This window comes from Heterocephalus glaber, unplaced genomic scaffold (genome assembly GCF_053883595.1).
Source record: "Heterocephalus glaber isolate CG9 unplaced genomic scaffold, H.glaber_assembly_v1.0 deba00001610, whole genome shotgun sequence".
NCBI lineage: Eukaryota > Metazoa > Chordata > Mammalia > Rodentia > Bathyergidae > Heterocephalus > Heterocephalus glaber.
Window position 1 is genome coordinate 22,586,207 of NW_028258381.1, and position 18,684 is coordinate 22,604,890.

The 18,684-nt window shown below is 51.2% G+C and overlaps 1 protein-coding gene across 1 annotated transcript; it reads right to left on the reverse strand.

Annotated features, from left to right (window-relative positions):
* Positions 1 to 8,851: 8,851 nt before the first annotated feature.
* Positions 8,852 to 17,139, reverse strand: Ssc4d (scavenger receptor cysteine rich family member with 4 domains). Its single transcript, XM_087196291.1, has 10 exons — positions 16,944 to 17,139; positions 15,533 to 15,568; positions 15,020 to 15,325; positions 14,699 to 14,776; positions 13,642 to 13,956; positions 12,631 to 12,714; positions 11,580 to 11,654; positions 11,153 to 11,464; positions 9,958 to 10,035; positions 8,852 to 9,168 (listed from the first exon to the last, which is right to left on the reverse strand). The coding sequence occupies exons 1-10, from the start codon at positions 17,116 to 17,118 to the stop codon at positions 8,852 to 8,854; spliced, it is 1,776 nt and encodes a 591-aa protein (XP_087052417.1). The 5' UTR covers positions 17,119 to 17,139.
* Between the last annotated feature and the right edge of the window lie 1,545 nt (positions 17,140 to 18,684).

Below are 18,684 nucleotides of genomic sequence, written 5' to 3' on the forward strand. Positions count from 1 at the left end.
GGTGTCATCCCAGCACCCTTTAAGGCTGAGGTAGGAGGATCCCTGAGAGTTCAAGGCCAAGCTGAAGTACATAGCGAGATCTGTCTCAAAAAACAAAAAACCAAAGAAAGAAAGAAAGGAGGAAGGAAAAAAAGAAAAATAACAGGGCTGGGCCTGCCTCGCAAGCGGAAGGTCCAGAGTTCGATCCCCAGAACCGGAAAGAAAAAGAAAAAACAGGTGTGGATGAGAATGTGAGGAAATTGGGAACTGGAAACCCTTGTCCTCGCTTCTAGGAAGCAAAGTGGTGGAACGGCTGTGCAAAACTAGTGTTCCTCAGCATGTTAAACATTTTCTACAAGACCCAGCAATTCCACTCCCAGGTATACACCCAAGAGAATTGAAAAGGCTCTCAGACACATACCTGTACACAAATGCTCACAGGATAATCAAAAGGTAGGGGTTAGGGCTGGAGATTTAGCTCAGTGGTTTTGCCGCCTGCTGCGCAAGCGCAAGGACCCGAGTTCAATCCCCAGTACCAAAAAAAAAAAAAAAAAAAAAAAAAGGTAAGGGTTAGGGGTAGACCGTTTGCCTAGCATGTGAGGCCCTGGATTCTGTCCCCAGCAAGTAAAAAAAAAGAATTTGGAAAGAACCCAAATGTTCATCAACAGATGAATGGATAAACATAATTTTGGTAAATCCATACAACGACATTTCATTATAAAAGAAATGAAGTACTAAATAGGATACACAGGTGTAAATTCCAAATAGTTTCTCTGGTGTGAGAAATTGAAGCTGTAAATGAGGACGAAAGTATATAATAGATAATGTGAAATATGAAGAAAAGTTCCAAAGGGGAAGGGGGGGGGGAGAAGGGAAAGAAAAAATAATGAGAAAAGAAGGAAAAAATGGAAACAGTCATTTGTAAATAGGCAGGGGTGGAGGGATGGAAGGGTGGGAGGGAAGGAGAATGGGGAAAAAAGAACTAGTATATATCATGTACAGTTACGAATTCCCAATGCTGAATGTGATCATAATGTATACCTAAAATGTACCAATAAACTTTAAAAAAAAGAGAGCCCAGGATTTAGCTCAGTGGCACCGTGCCTGCCTCACAAGTGCAAGGTTGAGTTCGATCCCTGGTACAGGAAAGAAAGAAAGACAAAGAAAAAGAACGGACTGTGTGTCACAGTGTGGATAAATCATTTCTTTGGGTACCGAGAATCAAATTCAGGACCTTGCACTTGCGCCACTGAGCTAAATCCCCAGCCCTGGATAAATCATTTTTAAGTACGTTTGCCAGACATAATGAATACATTCGTTGTAGGAAGTTGGTGCATGTACATATATGACATCTTTGTCCTTTTTTATTTCCTCTTCACCTTTTCTCCTTCCCCTCTTCTATCCTTAGATCCCCTTCCCATCAGCAAAAGGTCTACCTGCTCCTTTCCTCCTGCCTTTTATTTTGCTGTTTATTTTATTTATTTATTTTTTTTGAGACAGGGCCTTGCTATACAGTCCAGGCTAGCTTCAAACTCTCGGTGATCCTCGGGCCTCGGCCTCGCAAGTGTGAGACAACAGGCATGCACCACCACACCTGGCTTATTCTGCTCTTTGCCTAGCTTGGGTGAGGCCTTAAATTCAACCCCTAATACCTTGAGAGAGGGGGAACAAAAGAATGCACAAATAACATTTTGTCAGAGGCCTTGCAAACCTAAAGAGGAAAGGAGGGTGTAGGAGAGAGGGTGGGCCATCGAGGTAGAGAATGCCCCAGAAAACGATCTGGGAATGTGTATAAGAGGGCAGGACGGTTGATGGAGATGGTGTGTATGCACCAGGGCTTTTCAAAAACAGGATATCTAATGCTGTTTCCAGTTGTCTGCTGGGTCCTGGCTCTGTCATCAGCCAAGTGTGCTGTACACACAGCCTGGAATGGTGGTACTTTGGTAGTGAAGGGCATGGCTGGTGGAGCAGGAAAAAAGGAGAGTGTTAGGGGAGGCAAAAGCAGGTGGGAGATTTAGAAATCAACAAAAGGCAGGGAAACAGACTTGAGCAGAATCTAAGCTCCCTGAGGACTCCTGAGATTGGTGGTAGGGATGCTGAGTATCCTGATTTGATGATAGATACCTGGCTGGATTTGTGACTCTGTGTGTGTTGGGGGGGACCACGTGCACACTAGACAAGCTCTCTGGAACTGAGCTACACCTCTAACCCTGGATCCTTTTAATTAAATCCTCAGGAACAAGTTGAAAGATGGGAGGTATTTAATTAGTTGTCATTAGGAGGCCTGTCTCACTTTCCAGTGAATTCTCACCATCCTTAAAATAAGCTCCTCCTCTTGGCCTAGAAAGTCCTGAGTGCTCTGGCCCTCACCAGTCTTTCTGAGTCATCTCTTAGCATGATCCTTTTGTTCCAATCTCAGTTCCTTCCTTCCTTTCTTTCCCTCTTCTCGTCTTCTCTCTGTCTCTCTTTCTTTTTGACAGGGTCTTGCTTTGTAGTTCAGGCTGGCTTTGAGCTCACTGTGTAGCCCAGGGTGGCCTTGAACTTGCAGTGATCCTCCTGCCTCAGCCTCCCAAATGGTGAGATTACAGGTGTGCATCACCACACCAGGAAGATTTTCTTTTCTTTCCCCCTCTTTTCTTTTCCTTTTCCTTTTTCCTTTCCTTTTCTTTCTTTCTGTCTTTCTTTCTGGTGGTACTGGGGATGGAACCAAGGGGCTCACACATGCTAGGCAGGTCCTCTACCACTGAGCTAACTACCTCCTTCTCATGCCTTTGTGTGTTTGTTTTGTGTTTTGGGTACCAGAGATCAAACTCAGGACCTTGCTCTTGGAGGCAGGCATGGTGCCACTGAGCTAAATTCCCAGCCCCTCATACCTTTGTATAGACCAAAGGTTCATGACCAGCTCTCAACTGCTTAGGTTCAACTCAAGCCTCACCTCCTTAGAAGTCCTCCTAGACACCCCCCATCCATAGCACCACACACCACTTTCTTTGTAGCACTAATCACTTTTGGGGGGGGGGCACCGGGGATCAAACTCTGGTCCTTCTGCTTTCAAGGCAGGTGGTAGCACCACTGAGCTAAATCCCCAGCCCCTACTAATCATTACTTTAGTTCATATTCTTTTTTTTTTTTTTAGGTACCATGGATCAAACTCGGGTCCTTGAGCTTGAGCAGCAGCCAACTAAACCACTGAGCTAAATCCCTGGCCATCACTACTTTAGATGACTTTTTTCTTCCAGTGTTGGGAATTGAACTCAAGAGCCTTCACACTGAGCTACATCCCCCAACCTTTTGAAACAGAGTCTCCCTAAATTGCCCAAACAGGATGTGAACTTGCAATCCTCCTGCCTCAGCCTTCCAGAGTGTTGGGATTGCAGGTGTGAGCCACCATACCCAGCTCACTTTAGATATGTCTATTTGTTCATTGGGTTGTCATCCTTCTCTTTGTGCTGTTAGGTGTCAAACACAGGGCGTCACACCTGTGATATAGGTGCTCTACCACTGAGCCACGCCCCCAGCCCACATTTTCTTTTTTTGTTTGTTTTGGTACTGGGGATTGAACTCGGGTCCTTGCGCTTGTGCAGCAGGCAGCGAAACCACTGAGCTAAATCCCCGGCCCCAGGCCACATTTTCTTCTCTTGAAGGTCATTTTTGTCCTAACCATGTAAACAGGAATCTGATCTAGGACTTTTTTTTTTTTTTTTTTTTTTTGGCGATAAGGTCAACTCCCTGTGTTGCCCAGGCTGGCCTCAAACTTGCTTCGATCCTCCTCTTGTGCCTGGCCACCATACATGGCTTAGGTGCCTTCTTGTTCTGTAGCCTCAGAGCTCAGCACAATACTTGACCTAGCAGGTTCTCCAGCAGTATTTGTGCAGGTCAGCCATTCTCTTGAGAAGTATTATTTGGGCACCCACTGTGTGTAGGTAAGCCCCAGGGCACAGAGCTGGACACAACAGGCCAGCGTTCTGGACATACAAGGCGAGTGTGCTCACTGGGCAAGACGGGGGCTCCCAGGCCAGACCAGATGGGCCTGTCAGTGAAGGCTGTAACTGGAGGCAAACTGAGTTGGTTAAAAGGAAAGAGGAGGAGAGAGTGATGTGTATTCCAGGCAGAGAGAACAGCGTGTGCGGAGGCCACCTCTGAGGGAAGAGAGCCCAGGCATTAGAGGAATTGAAAGTAGTTTGGCCTGGCTAAATTTTGGCAGCAAGAGGCAAAGGGATGATGCTGAGAACACAACAGAGCTGGACTGGGCAGGATCTTTGGGAACTGAGCTAAAGCAATGAGGAAGAGCACTGGGGAGCCATGCAAAGGGCTTGAGCAGGGCATCAGCACCATTGCATTTGTAAATGGGAGCAAGCTCAATTTGTGTTATGAGGAGTGGGTCAGAGCCCCGGAAACATTGAGGTGGCCTGGTAAGAAATGTGGGGGTGGAGAGAAGGGACAAATTCCACAGGGCTGGGGAGAATAAAGAGGACCTCCTGATTGGGGTGGGAATATTGAGAATAACACTCAAGTTTCTGGCTGATGCTAGTGGTTTGGTAGTACTGCTTACCAGGGGAACTCAGATTTAGGTGTGGGTGACAAAGTTATGTGTGGGCAAGCTGAGTTTCAGGAGAGAGTAGGTTACTCAAAGTCAACATGAGATTGTACTGTTTCTCATTGGCAAAAGCCCTGTTTTGTTTTGTTTTTTAATTCTTAAAAATTTATTAGAGTTGGGCCAGGGATTTAGCTCAGTGGTTTCGCTGCCTGCTGTGCAAGCACAAGGACCCAAGTTCGATCCCCAGTACCAAAACAAACAAACAAACAAAAATCTCAAAAATTTATTAGAGTAAGAGACACATGGCCTTGAATTCCCTCTCAAATCCCCACCACCCTTGCTTCGAACACACTAACCCCCTGGTCCCTGTCGCTTTTTTTTGGTACAGTGGATCGAACTCGGGTCCTTGTGTTTGCGCAGCAGGCGGCGGACATCACTGAGCTAAATCCCCAGCCCCCCTGTCGCTTTCTGAAGCAGTTCTAAAAGTCCTCTTTCCTGAGTGTCTTTACAAGGTGTGATCAAAATACAGTGACTGCTGCTGCCAAGCGCCGTCCAACAGAAAGGCAGGCTGGGAAAAACATCCTCATCTTAACCCACTGGATCTGGTATGGGTGACTTCTGGCTCTTCCCCCAAATCAAAATAACCATAAATGATTTTGAATCCATTCAGGACATCAAGATGGCCACACCTGCTCAACTAAATGTAAAATTTTTAAATGGAAACATCTGCTGTATTTTTTTTTTTTTTTTTTTGGTACCAGGGATCGAACTCGGGTCCTCAGCTTTCGAGGCAGGGGCCAGAACCACTGAGCTAAATCCCTGGCCCTGCTGTATTTTTTTTTTTAATCATACCTCATATGTTAATGATCCTGTGGAAAGGCAAGTATTTGACCTCTGTCTCCCCAAGGAGACAAATCTTTTCCCAGGAGACTCTCCCTACCACAGCCTGGGGCCCCTGGTCCAGAAAAGCCCTGTGTTTTGGTTTGGTTTTGGTTTTTGGTTTTTTGAAATAGGGCCTCACTATGTAGCCCAGGCAGGCTTGGAACTCTTGGAGATCCTCCTGCCTCAGCCTCCCAAGTGCTGGGGTTACAGGCATGCACCACCATGCTCAGCTTTTTGTTGTTCTGCAGTACTGGAGGTTGAACCGAGGGCCTTTGCAGTGAGCTACCTGCCCAGTTCTTTTTTTTTTTTTTCCAGTCCATTTTTTATTTTGAGACAGGGTCTCACTAAATTACTAAGCTGTCCAGACTGGGCTCAAACTTGTGATCCTCCTGCCTCAGCCACTCAGAGTACTGGGATTACAGGTGTGCACTACCACACTTGGTAAAGCCCTATTTTACTTCTCCATGTACTTCAAGGCCAGGTGGCCCTGACAGAGAGAGCACCAAAGTGTGCTAAATGAAACAGTGAGTAGGGGCAGGGGTGGAGCTCTTGCCTACCTTACCTGAGGCCTAGGGCTCATACCCAGCACTGCCACCACAACAAAATATGGAAATGCAAATCTACCCTGTGCCAGGAAGGGAGAGAACATTTAATGCTGGTAACCACTATTAATGAGCATCAGAGCTGGGTGTGGTGGTGCCCATCTGTGATCCCAGCACTCTAGGAGGCTGAGGGAGGAGGATCGCTAATTTGAGGCCAGCCTGGGAAATTCAGCAACTTAGTGAGACCTTGTCTCAAAGTAAAAAAGTAGGCCGGGGATTTAGCTCAGTGGTTTCACCATCTGCTGTGTAAGCGCAAGGACCCAAGTTCGATCCCAGTACCAAAAAAAAAAAGAAAAAAGTAAAAAAGGGCTGGGAATGTAGGTTAGTGCAAAGGCACTAGAGTCAATCCTCAGTAGCACAAAAACAAACAAATTTGAAAAAGGGCCCCAGGATCCTCTCCATTTATGGCTCCACCATGCAGATTTAGACAAATCATTTCTCTTCCTTCAGCCTCAGCTTTCCCAGTCTGTAAAATGGAACAATAATGCAGTACTTCCTCCATAGGGCTGCTTCAAGGATCATGAATGTTGGCGAAAGGACTTTGCTTAGATAGGGACAGAGGCATTTTCCCATCTTTCATCCCTCACGTTCCTGTCCCTCAGTGACACAGTGGGTCTCAGAGAGCTCCATGGTGAATGGAGACAAAGCCATTCCTGTCAGAAGGTGATAGAATTTGACGCCAAAGTGTCCACCTCCCTCTTTGGTTGATCTGGTGAAAGGACAAATAATGGCTACACAATGTCCACATTGCAATCCCAGGGGCCTGTGAACAATTTACTTTATATGGATAAAGGGATTTTGGAGATAGGGTTAAATGAAGAACCTTGAAAAAGGGAGGGCCAGGGATTTAGCTCAGTGGTGCTGCTGCCTGCCTAGCAATCGCAAGTTCCCGAGTTCAATCCCCATACCCCCACCACCAAAAAAAGGGTGGTGGGGGGCAGGCAATTCTAGATTATCCAGCTGGGGTTAACTGGGCCTGGTTGTGCATGCCTGTAATTCCAGTACTCTGGGAGGCTGAGGCAGAAAGACTGCAAGTTTGAGCCTGGCCCTGGCAATTTAGCAAGAGCCTGTCTTAAAATTAAATTTTTTTTATTGGTACTGGGGATTGAACTCAGAACCTTGTGCTTGTTTGCAAGGCAGGTGCCAGAACCACTGAGCTAAATCCTCAGCCCAAAGTTAATTAAATTTAAAAGTGGTTAAGGACCCAAGTTCAATCCCCAGTACCAAAAAATAATAATAAAAAAATAAAAAAATAAAAATAAAAGTGGTTTGGAGATATGTAGCTCAGTACAAAAACCTTGGGTTTAATCCCTAGTACCTCAGGAAAAAGAAAAAAAAAGAGGAAGAAGGAGACAGTCAAAGAAGAGGTAAGTTGCTGGAAACAGAGGTAAGAGAGATGTGATTCCTGGCTACAGGTCATAAGCTATAAGAGAATAAAGGTTGCTGGGCCGGGGATTTAGCTCAGTGGTTTTGCCACCTGCTGCGCAAGTGCAAGGACCTGAGTTTGATCCCTGGTACCAAAAAAAAAGAAAAAGAATAAAGGTTGCTTCTACAAGTGGGGAAGCAGGAAGTAATCTCCCCTTAAGCATCCAGAAAGGCCACTGACTGCCAACACTTTGAATTCCGCCCAGGGAGACCATGTCAAACGAGAACTGTAAGACAGCAAATTTGTGTGGTCATTTGTTACAGCAGCAAGAGCCTGCAGGCTGGACCTGAAGGGCAGGGCCTTGAGGACTTGACACCTGACAGGGCAGATGACATTGGCAAGTCACCCAGCCTGAGGCGAAGAGAGCAGCTCTGGCAGGATCCGCCTGTCCCCCAGCACCTTTGTTTCCCATCTGCCTTCCTGTGTCCTCTCAAGAATTTTGTCTCTTCCAGTGACTCCAGTACCTTGCTAGGTGACCTTGAGCAAACCCCTTCCTTTCGCTGGATCTCAACGTCTGCATATGGAAAAGACGAGAGGCGAGGAGCTGGTCCAGGGGCTTCTCGGGAGCCCTGGTGGACTGCCACAGTGAGTCAGCGTTTCCGGGATGTGACGGCCCTTCAGGAGCTCTGGAGGATGCTCTTGGGCGGCTGCCCTCTGTCGCCACACTGGTTTCCTCCAGAGTCCTGCCACAAGTAATGCACTGCTGGTATAACAGTGAGCTCAGTTAAAAGATGGGGGACAATGCTTTATTGACTTGGCACCTATGAATGGGTGGCTACAGGCCCCAGGTTTCTTTGCCATCGAAAAGTGGAGGCCCTGTGGCAGGGGAGCAGAAGTCAGATGCTGGTTCCAGATACAGAGAGGGACCACAGTCCCTGCTTCGGTCCCTCCAGCCCCCTTGTCCAGCCGAGCACCATCTGAGTCCAGCCCCTTATGGGGTAGGACAAAGCAACAACCCTGGTTCTTCGGCAGCCCCTGAGAGTCTAAGGAAAGGGCTGCATGACCCTCCTGCCTACCTCTTCTTGTGGCTCCCAAGAGAGGTGAGGAGAAAGGGAGAACTCCATTTAGAGAGCTGCTAAGCCACCCAGATCGGGATCCAGGTAGGTAGGGTCAGGAGTACTGGAATAGGAGCTCCCAGGAAGAGAAGAGTTAAGGGTCATCCCCCTCTATTTTCCATCTCGGCTGCATGGGCGTGTTCATTGTTCAGGGCCCACAATAGCTGACAAAAGGCTGAGGTCACATAATAAAGTTGATGGGTACAGGTCCCCATGCAGGACCACTCTGCCTGGGCAGCCTCTCTCCCAGACACTGGGAAGGCAGGGCTGCTTGAACTGCAAAACTCACAGGAGGAAGGCTTCCTGGAGGAGGAGGACCAGGTGACAACTAGGCTTCTCAAAGAAGAGGTGGTCTGCAGAGCCAGCAGGGTCATGACAGCTGGCACAGGACGCTCGCGTCCTCGCTGTGGTCACAGTTGTGGGCATCCCAGCGGATGTGGGAGCAGAGCAGCAGGGTGCTCTCATCCCCATGGCACTTGACGTTATCCAGGAGGATGGGGCCTCGGCCTGGGCCAAAGTGGGCCTCGCCAGGGGCTGCCAGGGCCTGGCCACAGCCCAGCTGGCGGCACAGGACACGAGCCGCTCGAAGGTCCCAGGCATCATCACAAATGGTGCCCCACCGCTGCCCTAGGAAGAGCTCCACTCGACCCTGGCATCGGTGAGCTCCACTGGCCAGACGTAGGTGCCCTGGGAGTGGGGCAAGCCTGGGGTTAGAATGGGCTCCTCATGTCAGGCCACCCCCCCACCCCCCGCTAGGATAGAGGAGGTGAAGAGTAGCCCTGAGAGACACCGCATTGCCCTAGAGCCCCCCATGAGTTCAAAGGAGATTACATTAGAATGGGCATCTACAGCCAGGAATGATGGCACACGCCTGTGATCCCAGCATTCAAGAGGCTGAGGCAGGAGAATCACAATGCATTTGAGGCCAGCCTGAACTTCATCAAGAGACTCTGTCTCAAAGTACCAAATAAATAAAGATGGGTAGCAGTTCAGACCCAGAAACTGTGGGCTGGAAAAAAATGTGCAAAAGTGCTGAGTGGTTGGTGTGCTGGGTACTTCATTCTGCTCTCCCCCTAGTCCTTGCTCCTAATCCCAGTACCCCAGCCCCAGGCCAGTTCTTTGGAGACTGTTATGTCCTATCATCTCTTCCTAAGGTCATCATAGTCTCCCCTTCATTCCCTTCATTCCCTGAGCTAAATTCTGGATTCTTTCTTTGCTTCCCTCAAGACAGGCTCCCCCTGCCCTAATTTTGATCTCAACTCTAGAAATTTCTAGATTGCCCTAGTTTAAAACTTAGCTCCTTCTTTCTGGACACCCTATTTCTATTAATGAGGCCTGAAACCAGCATGAAGGACAAGGTTCCAGGACCTGATCAAATCTGCCGAGCTGCTGTATCCTAGGCTGTGACCTCCCTCAATCCGGCTCTGTCCCATCCTGGTGTCTCCACCTCATTTTCAGACAGCTATGAGCACCTACCATCCCTGGGCCGAGGAGTGGGCACCCGGGTGGTCTCAGAACCGTCCTGGTGGACTTGCGATCCCAGCTCCTCTGGGCCTTGCTCAGGAAGGACAGAGAAAAAAAAAAAAAAGATTTCTGTCACACTGGGGAACATGCTCCTTAGGGCCAAGTCACCTCCTTCCCTCCCCAGGGAAGTATTTCTAGGGACAGACAGAAAGGATTTCAGAGGTTCCTGAAGAAATGCTCCCTGTTCCTTGGATCAAAAAGGGAGATTGTGGTGCCAGGGATTTAGCTCAGTGGTTCCACCGCCTGCCTCCAAACCGAAAGGACCTGAGTTCAATCCCAGGTACAAAAAAAAAAGGAGGTGAGCAGGGTGTAGTGGCGCACACCTGCAATCCCAGCACACTGGGAGGCTGACCCAAGAGGATCCCAAATTTGAGCCCTGCCTGAGCAACTCAGAACTTAGTGAGACACCGTCTCAAAATAAAAAATTAAAATGAAAACAGGGCCGAGGATGTAGCTCACTGCGAAGACCCTAGGTTCAATCCATGGTACCAAAAAATAAATAAAAAGTTGTGTTAATTTGACCCTAGGGCCCAAGACAGAAGCCCTGTGGCCTAGCCCATCGTGGCCAATTCTTTCGGGAGGGTAAAGAGCGCCCACTAGGCCTGGGCAGCAGATGAGGGTGGATATAGCAATTCCTGTAGCAATCAATGAACAGAAGCATTTTACAAAGTCCTGCCAGACTCTGCAAACACCCTTTTTGCATCGACTCCTCCCACAGGTCACAGGCTGGTGCTGTAAAGACAGATTAACTCTCCCAGCCGCCCTCCTACTACAGCTCTGCAGATCTTTGACCCAGCAGGTGGCAAGAGGTCCCTCCCTTCGCAGACTCGAACCAGGCCTTGCCATAGCCGCGCCCCCCCGCCAACCCGCCCTACTCTCCCACTGCAGAGGGCGGGCTTCCGGTCCCACCCCAGTGCCGAGCAGCCGCAGAACACTCAGGAGGCGGGGCTGCCCATCTCTGCGGACAGCTGTTGAGGCAGTGCAGCAGTACAGGCTACGTGCAGCCCCACCTCCTCCTCGGGTCCTAACCCGCCCTCGCCGAGCTGCGTGCCCAGGCAGGCCCCGCCTACGCCCCCCCGCTGTGCGTGATGATGTAATCTTGCCCCGCCCAGCCCGCTCGTAGAACTGATCTTCAGTGCCTCCTCACCTGCGCACAATGCTCCAGCGTCCTCATGGTGGCCGCAATTGTGCTGGCCCCACCCCAGGTGGAAGCAGTCGCTCAGGCGGGCCTCGGTACCCACACAGCCCACGTTGTCCAGCAGTATGGGGCCGCGGCCGTAGCCGAAGTGGCCGAGGCCTGTTGCTCCCAGCGCAGGTCCGCATCCTGCCTCGCGGCAGGCCACGCGCGCGTCCGCGAAGTCCCAGTCATCGTCGCACACGGTGCCCCAACCCCCGGCGTACAGCACCTCCACGCGGCCGCGGCATGGGCCCGGGCTGCCCACCAGCCGCAGCCGTCCGCCTGCGGGGCGCACAGGCCCGCGGCCAGAGGGGCTGGGCTGGGGTGGCCGGTTCCCTGGCAGAGCCCCGGCCCCACCCGCTCCCACCCCACGCTGGACCCTGGCTCTGCCACTTACTTTTCTTACCCGCGGCCCAGGCCGCTGTGGTGAACTGTGCCGTCTCCCCGGAAGGCTGAGCACCAACTCCTGTAGCTGCAGAGACAGGGAGGGCAGCTGGAGCCTTCGAAAGGGCCAAGGAGGTTTACACTCCTACAGCAGGACTGGGCGACCCCTACTGAGATACCCCCACCTGTACTCCCAGCTTTCATCCTAGAGTCATCAAGTTACCTGGCATGTCACATGGAACCCATGAACCGAATCCTCCTAACTCCAGGCATTTATCCCTATTTATTGAGTCCTGGGGGTTGAATCCAGGGCCTTCACACTGATCGACACCTTCTTAGTGTCACTAAGTCACTAAATTACCCGAACTCAACCTGGCTCAAACTTTCAATACTTCCTCCTCTGCCTCCTGGAGTGCTGGAAGTACAGTCACGTGCCTCCTCACCCAACCGTTATCTTTATTTTATTTTTGAGATAGGGTCTCACTATGCAGTTCAGGCTGGCCTTGAAGTGACCAGGCTGGCTTTGAACTCGAAGCGATCTTCCAGTCTCTGCCTCTCTAGTGCTGGGATTACAGGTCTGCAGTACCACACTAGCTGTTACCTTGATTTTAATCTCAATGATAGCTCCAGCCTTAACTCCACACTTCTAACCTCGATTCATCCCTCATCTCAACCCCCTCACAGGGCCTCTCAATTCCCAATCCCAGCATAAGTCCCAAATTTGACTTGAGCACTTTGAAGAAATCTTTTATTTTATTTTTATTTTTTGGTACCAGAGATCGAACTTGGGACTTTGCACTTGTGAGGCAGGCGCCAGAACCACTGAGCTAAATCCCTGGCCCTTGAAGAAACCTTTTATACCTCCTCCCATTCCCCTGAACTTTTTAGAGCTCTGGGTTCCATTCCTGTTCCATCTGCTCATCTGTTCTCTTACCCACCTCTTTACTATCTGGTCTAAAGCCCTGTCCTGTTGGGGGTCCCTTCCTGTGAAACTAGAACAGCCTCCCCTTCCTAGCCCACCCACCTCACCCTTGCCATTCCAGCCTGGAGGGCGGGCTCATCACCTGCTGGCTCTGTGTGCCAGGACCCGTCCTCTCTTGTGGCCGAGGGTGGCAGTGCTGTGAGAGTGGGGGGGCCCAGGACTAGAGCTGGAGAGAAGAGAGCAGGGTCAGAGGCTGAGGTGCAGCTTTCCAGTCAGCCTGACTATGGCAAAGGAGAGGAGGGTTTCCCGGAAGACACTAGATTTTACTTCTGGGTGCAGCCCTCAGCCCCAGCTCGGATCTAAGTAATAATTGTGTTTGTAAAGGTACAATCTACACTTCCCGGCTTACACAGGGCTTTCACAGACTTGCTGTCATTTCCTCCAGTGTCCAGTATTCTCAGAAGCCCAATGTGCCCAGGACGCGCAGATGTAGAAGCCCTCACAAACCAGGCAGGGCCAAGCCCTTGGATAACAGGTCTCATCCCCATATTCCAGCTAAAATAGGGCTGAGGAGGGCAGGGGGATGCTCAAGGCCCAGAGCAAGGTCAGTCTGTGGGTCTGCCAGGCTCAGGATGTGAGGATGGGTAAGGCTTTGGCTCGCTGGGCCTCAACTTTCCCACCTACAAATGGAGATGAGAGCCCTTGGTTTGTTCATCTTGTAGAACGGAGTCCTTTGTGAAATGGCTTTATTGCCCCTAGTGTTCCCTTTTGCTGAGAACCCTTCCCAATTTGGAGAAAGCCCAGGTGGGAAGAGAATACTAGTATGTGCTAGGCGACTCTGAAGTGACTCTGGGGCCATTCAGAGTCTTGAGATTTTTTCCTGAAGTATTCCATGAAGAATTCTTGGAAATTGCTAGAAAATTGTGGAAGCTTTCTTAGTGGAGCAATGCTGCAGTATTGTAACAGGTGTAGTGTCACGCAGTTCTGGGATATTGTGAGGCACCTTTTATAGCATGACTGAGACAATGCACGTCATTTTGGAGCCACCCTGGTGAGCTTTGGTAAGCATAAAGGTAGCTTCCCCACCAAGACCCCACCGTGCTGCCCCGCCCCGCCCCGCCCCATCCCTGCGACCACGCCCCCGGGGCCATACCTGCGCAGAGCGCGCCCGCATCCTCGTGGTGTCCGCAGTTGTGCACGCCCCACCCCAGGCTCAGACAGGCTGCCAGACGGGGCTCGCCGCCTTCGCAGTGCACGTTGTCCAGCAGGATGTGCCCCGTGCCATAGCCAAAGAAGGCGTTGGTGGTGGCGGCCAAGGCCGCCCCACAGCCCAGCTGGCGGCAGACCACGGCGGCATCCGGCAGCCCCCAGTCATCGTCGCACACCGTGCCCCACAGGCCGCCGTGCAGGATCTCCACTCGGCCCTGACACGGACCTGCGCCTCCCACCAGGCGCACGCTGCCCTCGCCTGTGACAGGGGAGGGGACAGGGACCATCTCCCGAAGGGCCCTGCCTTGCAATCCCTGCACCAGGCCTCCCATCCACAGTGCCATGTGCTTCAGGTCCCCAAACCCCAGGGGCGCTGCCTCCTCCCAGCCTAGAGGGAGTGGCTGGTGGATGCATGGGACAGCCAGCTCTGATTATGTCAGCCTCACCTAAAACCAGTCCTCACTTCCCTTGTCCCTGCTCTCATGGAAGGCTGGGATGTGCTGCTTCCTTATTTACTACTGCCCGAAGAAAATCTCACCTTTCAAGATGCAGCCCCCACAACTCTTCCTCCTGCAGCCCTGCCTGATCTCCTGACCCTCTTCTACTTCTGTACCCCCCCCACCCCACCCCGGGGCATTGAACCCAGGGCTTTGTGCATGCTAGTTAAGTGCTCTAACATCCAGCTACTCCCACAGCCCTTTATTAAATTTTATTTTGAGAAAGGGTCATTAAATTGCCCAGGCTGGATTGGAATCGTATGATCCTCCTGCCTCAGTCTCCCATAGTGCTGGGATTAAAGGTGTGCACCAGCATGATGATGGGGAGACAGTCATCATTCTTGGGCACACCTGACTCTGCCATTACCTCCACCCCTTCCCCAATATTGCTCCATGTCTCTTAGCCTTCAGTTTGTAATCCCTGTTTTCCACTGCCTAGGGTAGAGTTCGAGATTCCTCAGACCCCGGGGATCTCCCTCATTGTCCCCCATTCCCCTTACTTACCTTTCCCATTCTGAGGAGTGGTAGGGGGCGCTCTGCTGGTTAACATCCTCCTTGTTGGCAGCTGGGTGGGCAAGAATTCTGGGGCAGGAAGCAGGGTGGAAAAAAGGAATCCGGGATCTTTCTATTCTCCATCCTCACACGCACAAAGTGGGTGCCTGGCTCATGGCCTCCAGCCACACAAAGGGTCAAAGCCTCTTCCTCAGCATAAGGCGGTGCAGCTGCTGCCTCAGTCTGCATGGAATAGCCGGGCCCTGGGAAGTCCCTACGACCCTGCTGCCTGTTACCATCTACTGTCCTCCAGGGCCCCAGGCCTCTGCTCACCGTCACACAGGACAGCCACATCCTCGTAGTGGAAGCAGTTGTGGATGCCCCAGCCCCGGCTGCCACACTCGCTCAGTGCAGCCTCCTGCCCGAGGCATTCCACGTTGTCCAGCAGGATGGGGCCCCTGCCCTGGCCAAAGGCAAGGGGTCTCGGCACAGGTAGCGCCAGGCCACAGCCCAGCTGACGACACACCACATTGGCATCCACCACATCCCAGTCGTCATCACAGACACTGCCCCAGGAGCCACCGTGTAGGACCTCCAGGCGCCCGCGGCAGCGACTCAGGCCCCCCACCAGCCTCAACTCTGCAAAGAGGGTTGAGTTGGCACGAGGGGTCCCTATGCCCACCCACAGGATGCTTGGGAGCCTTGGGATCAGTCCCTTCTGTGACATGGGCAGACTGTGGTGGTGCTTTGGAGGGAGGATGTCGGGGTCACAAGGGCTGCTTAGTCCTTACTCCCTAAGGTCTCAGCTGCCAGAGGAGGGTACGGGAGGGAGGAGCGGGCACCTACCTGGCAAGGGCAGCAGAGTGGGCTGAAGGGCGCTTGCTGAAACAGAGTGAGGAAGAGCATGGGCCCCTCTGCCCATCCTTTGGCTGCCAGGTCCTGGGAACACAGCCTCCCCTCCTCCATGGTCCTTGCTATCACCCTCACCCCCTGGCCTCCTGTCTTTCCAAAGTCCACCAGTGCTTTCTGGGACTGTTAGGCTCAGCCTCCTGACCTCACCATCCTCTCCCAAAGGGGTCCACAGGCTGCCCAGGGGAGATCTGTAAGATCTGGGCACAGTGGCATGTGCCTATAATCCCAGCACTCTAACAGGCTGAGGCAGGAGGATTGCAAATTGACAGGGTTGGGGAATATAATACAGAGGCCTAGGGTTCAATTGTCTGGACCAAAAATAAAATCTGTCTGAGACACAGACCTGCAGACGTGCCTGTCTTTTTCTACTACTAAATCCCTTAGGTTCCCATTACCTGCTGAGTCCCAGCAGCTGAGCTTTCTCCCCAAAGCCTTTTAGTGTCTTCTGATCAGCAAGTTCTCTACTGTGAGCCATACCACCAACCCCTTTTTGTTTTGAGACAGGGTCTTCTTACTGTGTATTCCAGGTTGGCCTTGACCTCACTGTATAGCCCAGACTGGTCTCAAACTGCCAGCAATCCTTCTGGCTCAGCCTCCCTCAGTGCTGGGATTATAGGTGTGCATCACCATGCCTGGCTTCCAGTCCTCTTCTTACTTCTTTTTCTTTTTTTTTTTTTTGGTGGTACTAAGGGTTGAACCTAGGGCTACCACTCTCTACCACTGAGCTACATCTCCAGCCCTTTTTATTTTTTGTCACATGTTTTGCTAAATTGCCCTGGTGGAACTTGAGCTTGCCATCCTCCTGCCTCAGCCACCTTCAGTGCTGGGATTACAGGCTCGTGCCATACCATACCAGACTTTTTTCCTTTTTTGTGGTACTGGGGATCAAACTCAGGACCTTGTGCTTTCAAGGCAAGTGGAGCACCACTGAGCTAAATTCTTGGTCCAGTCTTTTTTCTTAAATTAGGATAGTCTGTAGGTCATTCGATTTCATCAGTTCTACCAGCTGCCTTCCCAGCAGCCATTGGAGAGCTCACCCCTTCCCTCCTCTATTTCTGGTGTCCTCTGACTGCCCACTCTCAGGGTACATTTAGCTCTCACCTTCAGTACTGAGCTGTCTGTTCCCTAAACTCAGGCTCTTATTATCATTGACCATATAAGAGTAAAAAGAAGGGGTAGGGGATTTAGCTCAGTCAGTGCCTGCCTTGCAAGCACAAGGTCCCTAGTTCGATCCCGGGCATCAAAAAAAAAGTAAAAAGAAACCTGGAGTCCAGCTCATTCACAACCCACCTCCCACTGTGATTTGTTGGTGAGAAAACAGCCAGGAAAAGATTGAGACACTCACCCAGAGGCAGGAGGAGGAGGAAAGACAGGGCTGGGGGCAGGGGCGTATGGGCAGCACCCCCATCCCCAAGCCTCCACCCCCTGCTCATCTCATCCGGCTGGGAACCGAGGATTCTGATTCGCATCTCTGCTTCCTTGTGTACCCAGCCAGCGGATGGCCTCTCAGATGGTCCCATTAAGGGGTCGGGTAAAGTCACAGCTGGAACATCTGGAATTCAAGATTGCAGTGTGTGCTGTCAGCTGGAGGTGCCAGCTTCAGGGGTACATGTCATTGCCACTTGGCTTTGACATTCCTAGTGGAAGCAAGGCCAGTGGGAACAGCTGGGAGAGGAGAGAAAGACGGGGCTGTGCACGGAAACTAATGAGGAGTTAGGTTTGGCTGGAGCCACAGGTTCGAAGGACCCAAGGGGTGGGAGGTGAGCTTGGCCAGGATGCCTGTGGCCAGCTGTGACAGTCCCCAGGGCTCAGAGCCAATCCTCCAAGATGCTGTCCTGTAGTGTGGTTGGTGCCACGAATGAGTGGCACTTACTTAACCCACTTAATCTTAGGGGCTTATAGCTATACATTTATTTTATTGTCATGGATTTTTTTTTTTTGCTGTGCTTTCTATTTATGACAAAGCACTCTGGTTTTTTGGGGTTTTTTTTGGTACCGGGGATCAAACTCGGGACCTTGCGCTTGCGAAGCAGGCGCCGGAACCACTGAGCTAAATCCCCGGCCAAAAGTTTTCATTTTTACATTTTTTTTTTTTTTTTGGTACCGGGGATCGAACTCGGGTCCTTGCACTTGCGCAGCAGGCGGCGAAACCACTGAGCCAAATCCCCGGCTCTGGTTTTTAATTTATTGGAACAATATAAAGTTTCCTTTTAAAATGTATTTAAATTAGAAGAAGTGAGTCAATGTAAAGAAAAAATATTGAGGAAATTTTGAGTTTTTTTGTTTATTTGTTTGTTTTTTGAGATGGTGTTTTGCTGTGTAGCCTGGGGCTGGCCTCAAATTCATGGCAATCCTCCTGCCTCAGCCTCCTAGAATGCTGGGATCACAAGATGTGCACCGCCACACCCGACCCCAAGATTTCTTAAAATAATTTTTGAATTATGGTATGAAAGCAAAAAAGTGCATAAATCCTAAGTGCAGAGTTCAGTGAACATTCGCGCCATGTAACGGGCACCCCAGAACCCTGCATGTCCCCTTTCTTGCAGACTTTAGCAAGAATGTGACACTGGGCTTGCAGATGATGGATTGGTTGGTTGGGGACAGATGGAGGCTGCTTCAGAGGCTGATGAGGTTCTCAGGACTCCAGATAATGAGGGGCAGAGAGGAAGGAGAGATGGAAAAGATAGCTGGGGGCGGAGTTGGCAGGGCCCGGTTTCCATAGCTCCCGTGGGCTTGGGGTGGAGGAGCATCCAGCCATTCCCTGGCCACCTCGCTGGGCACTGCAGGAGGAGGTGGGGGGAGGACGATTCTTTGGGGTCTCTCAAGAGTTAGATGCCTGGGAAAAGCTGCCCCTCTCAAAGGACTCTCAGCCCCATGGCCCCGTCTGCCCCTGGCTTCTCTCCAGCCTGGCACATAGTCTCCTTAGGCAGCAGGTGAAAATGTATCTGGATGTGGACACAAGGTTTTCAATACCCCATTCATGGGGCCCAGGATGGCCCCCAGTGGAATAATCAGCTTTTGTCCTCCCTTGCCTGGACTGGGGACAGCTGGGAGACAGGAGCTGAGAGCTGTGAGGAGGAGGACAT

What these genes read in the sequence shown, in the direction of transcription:
- Ssc4d (XM_087196291.1), bottom strand. Translation starts at nt 17,118, where the DNA reads ATGGGACCATCTGAGAGGCCATCCGCTGGCTGGGTACACAAGGAAGCA. An exon ending in TGCGGGCGCGCTCTGCGCAG is followed by an intron (nt 12,715 to 13,641) that starts GTATGGCCCCGG and finishes TCTTCTCTCCAG; the next exon opens with CTCTAGTCCTGGGCCCCCCC. An exon ending in CGCTGGAGCATTGTGCGCAG is followed by an intron (nt 10,036 to 11,152) that starts GTGAGGAGGCAC and finishes TTCCTGAGCAAG; the next exon opens with GCCCAGAGGAGCTGGGATCG.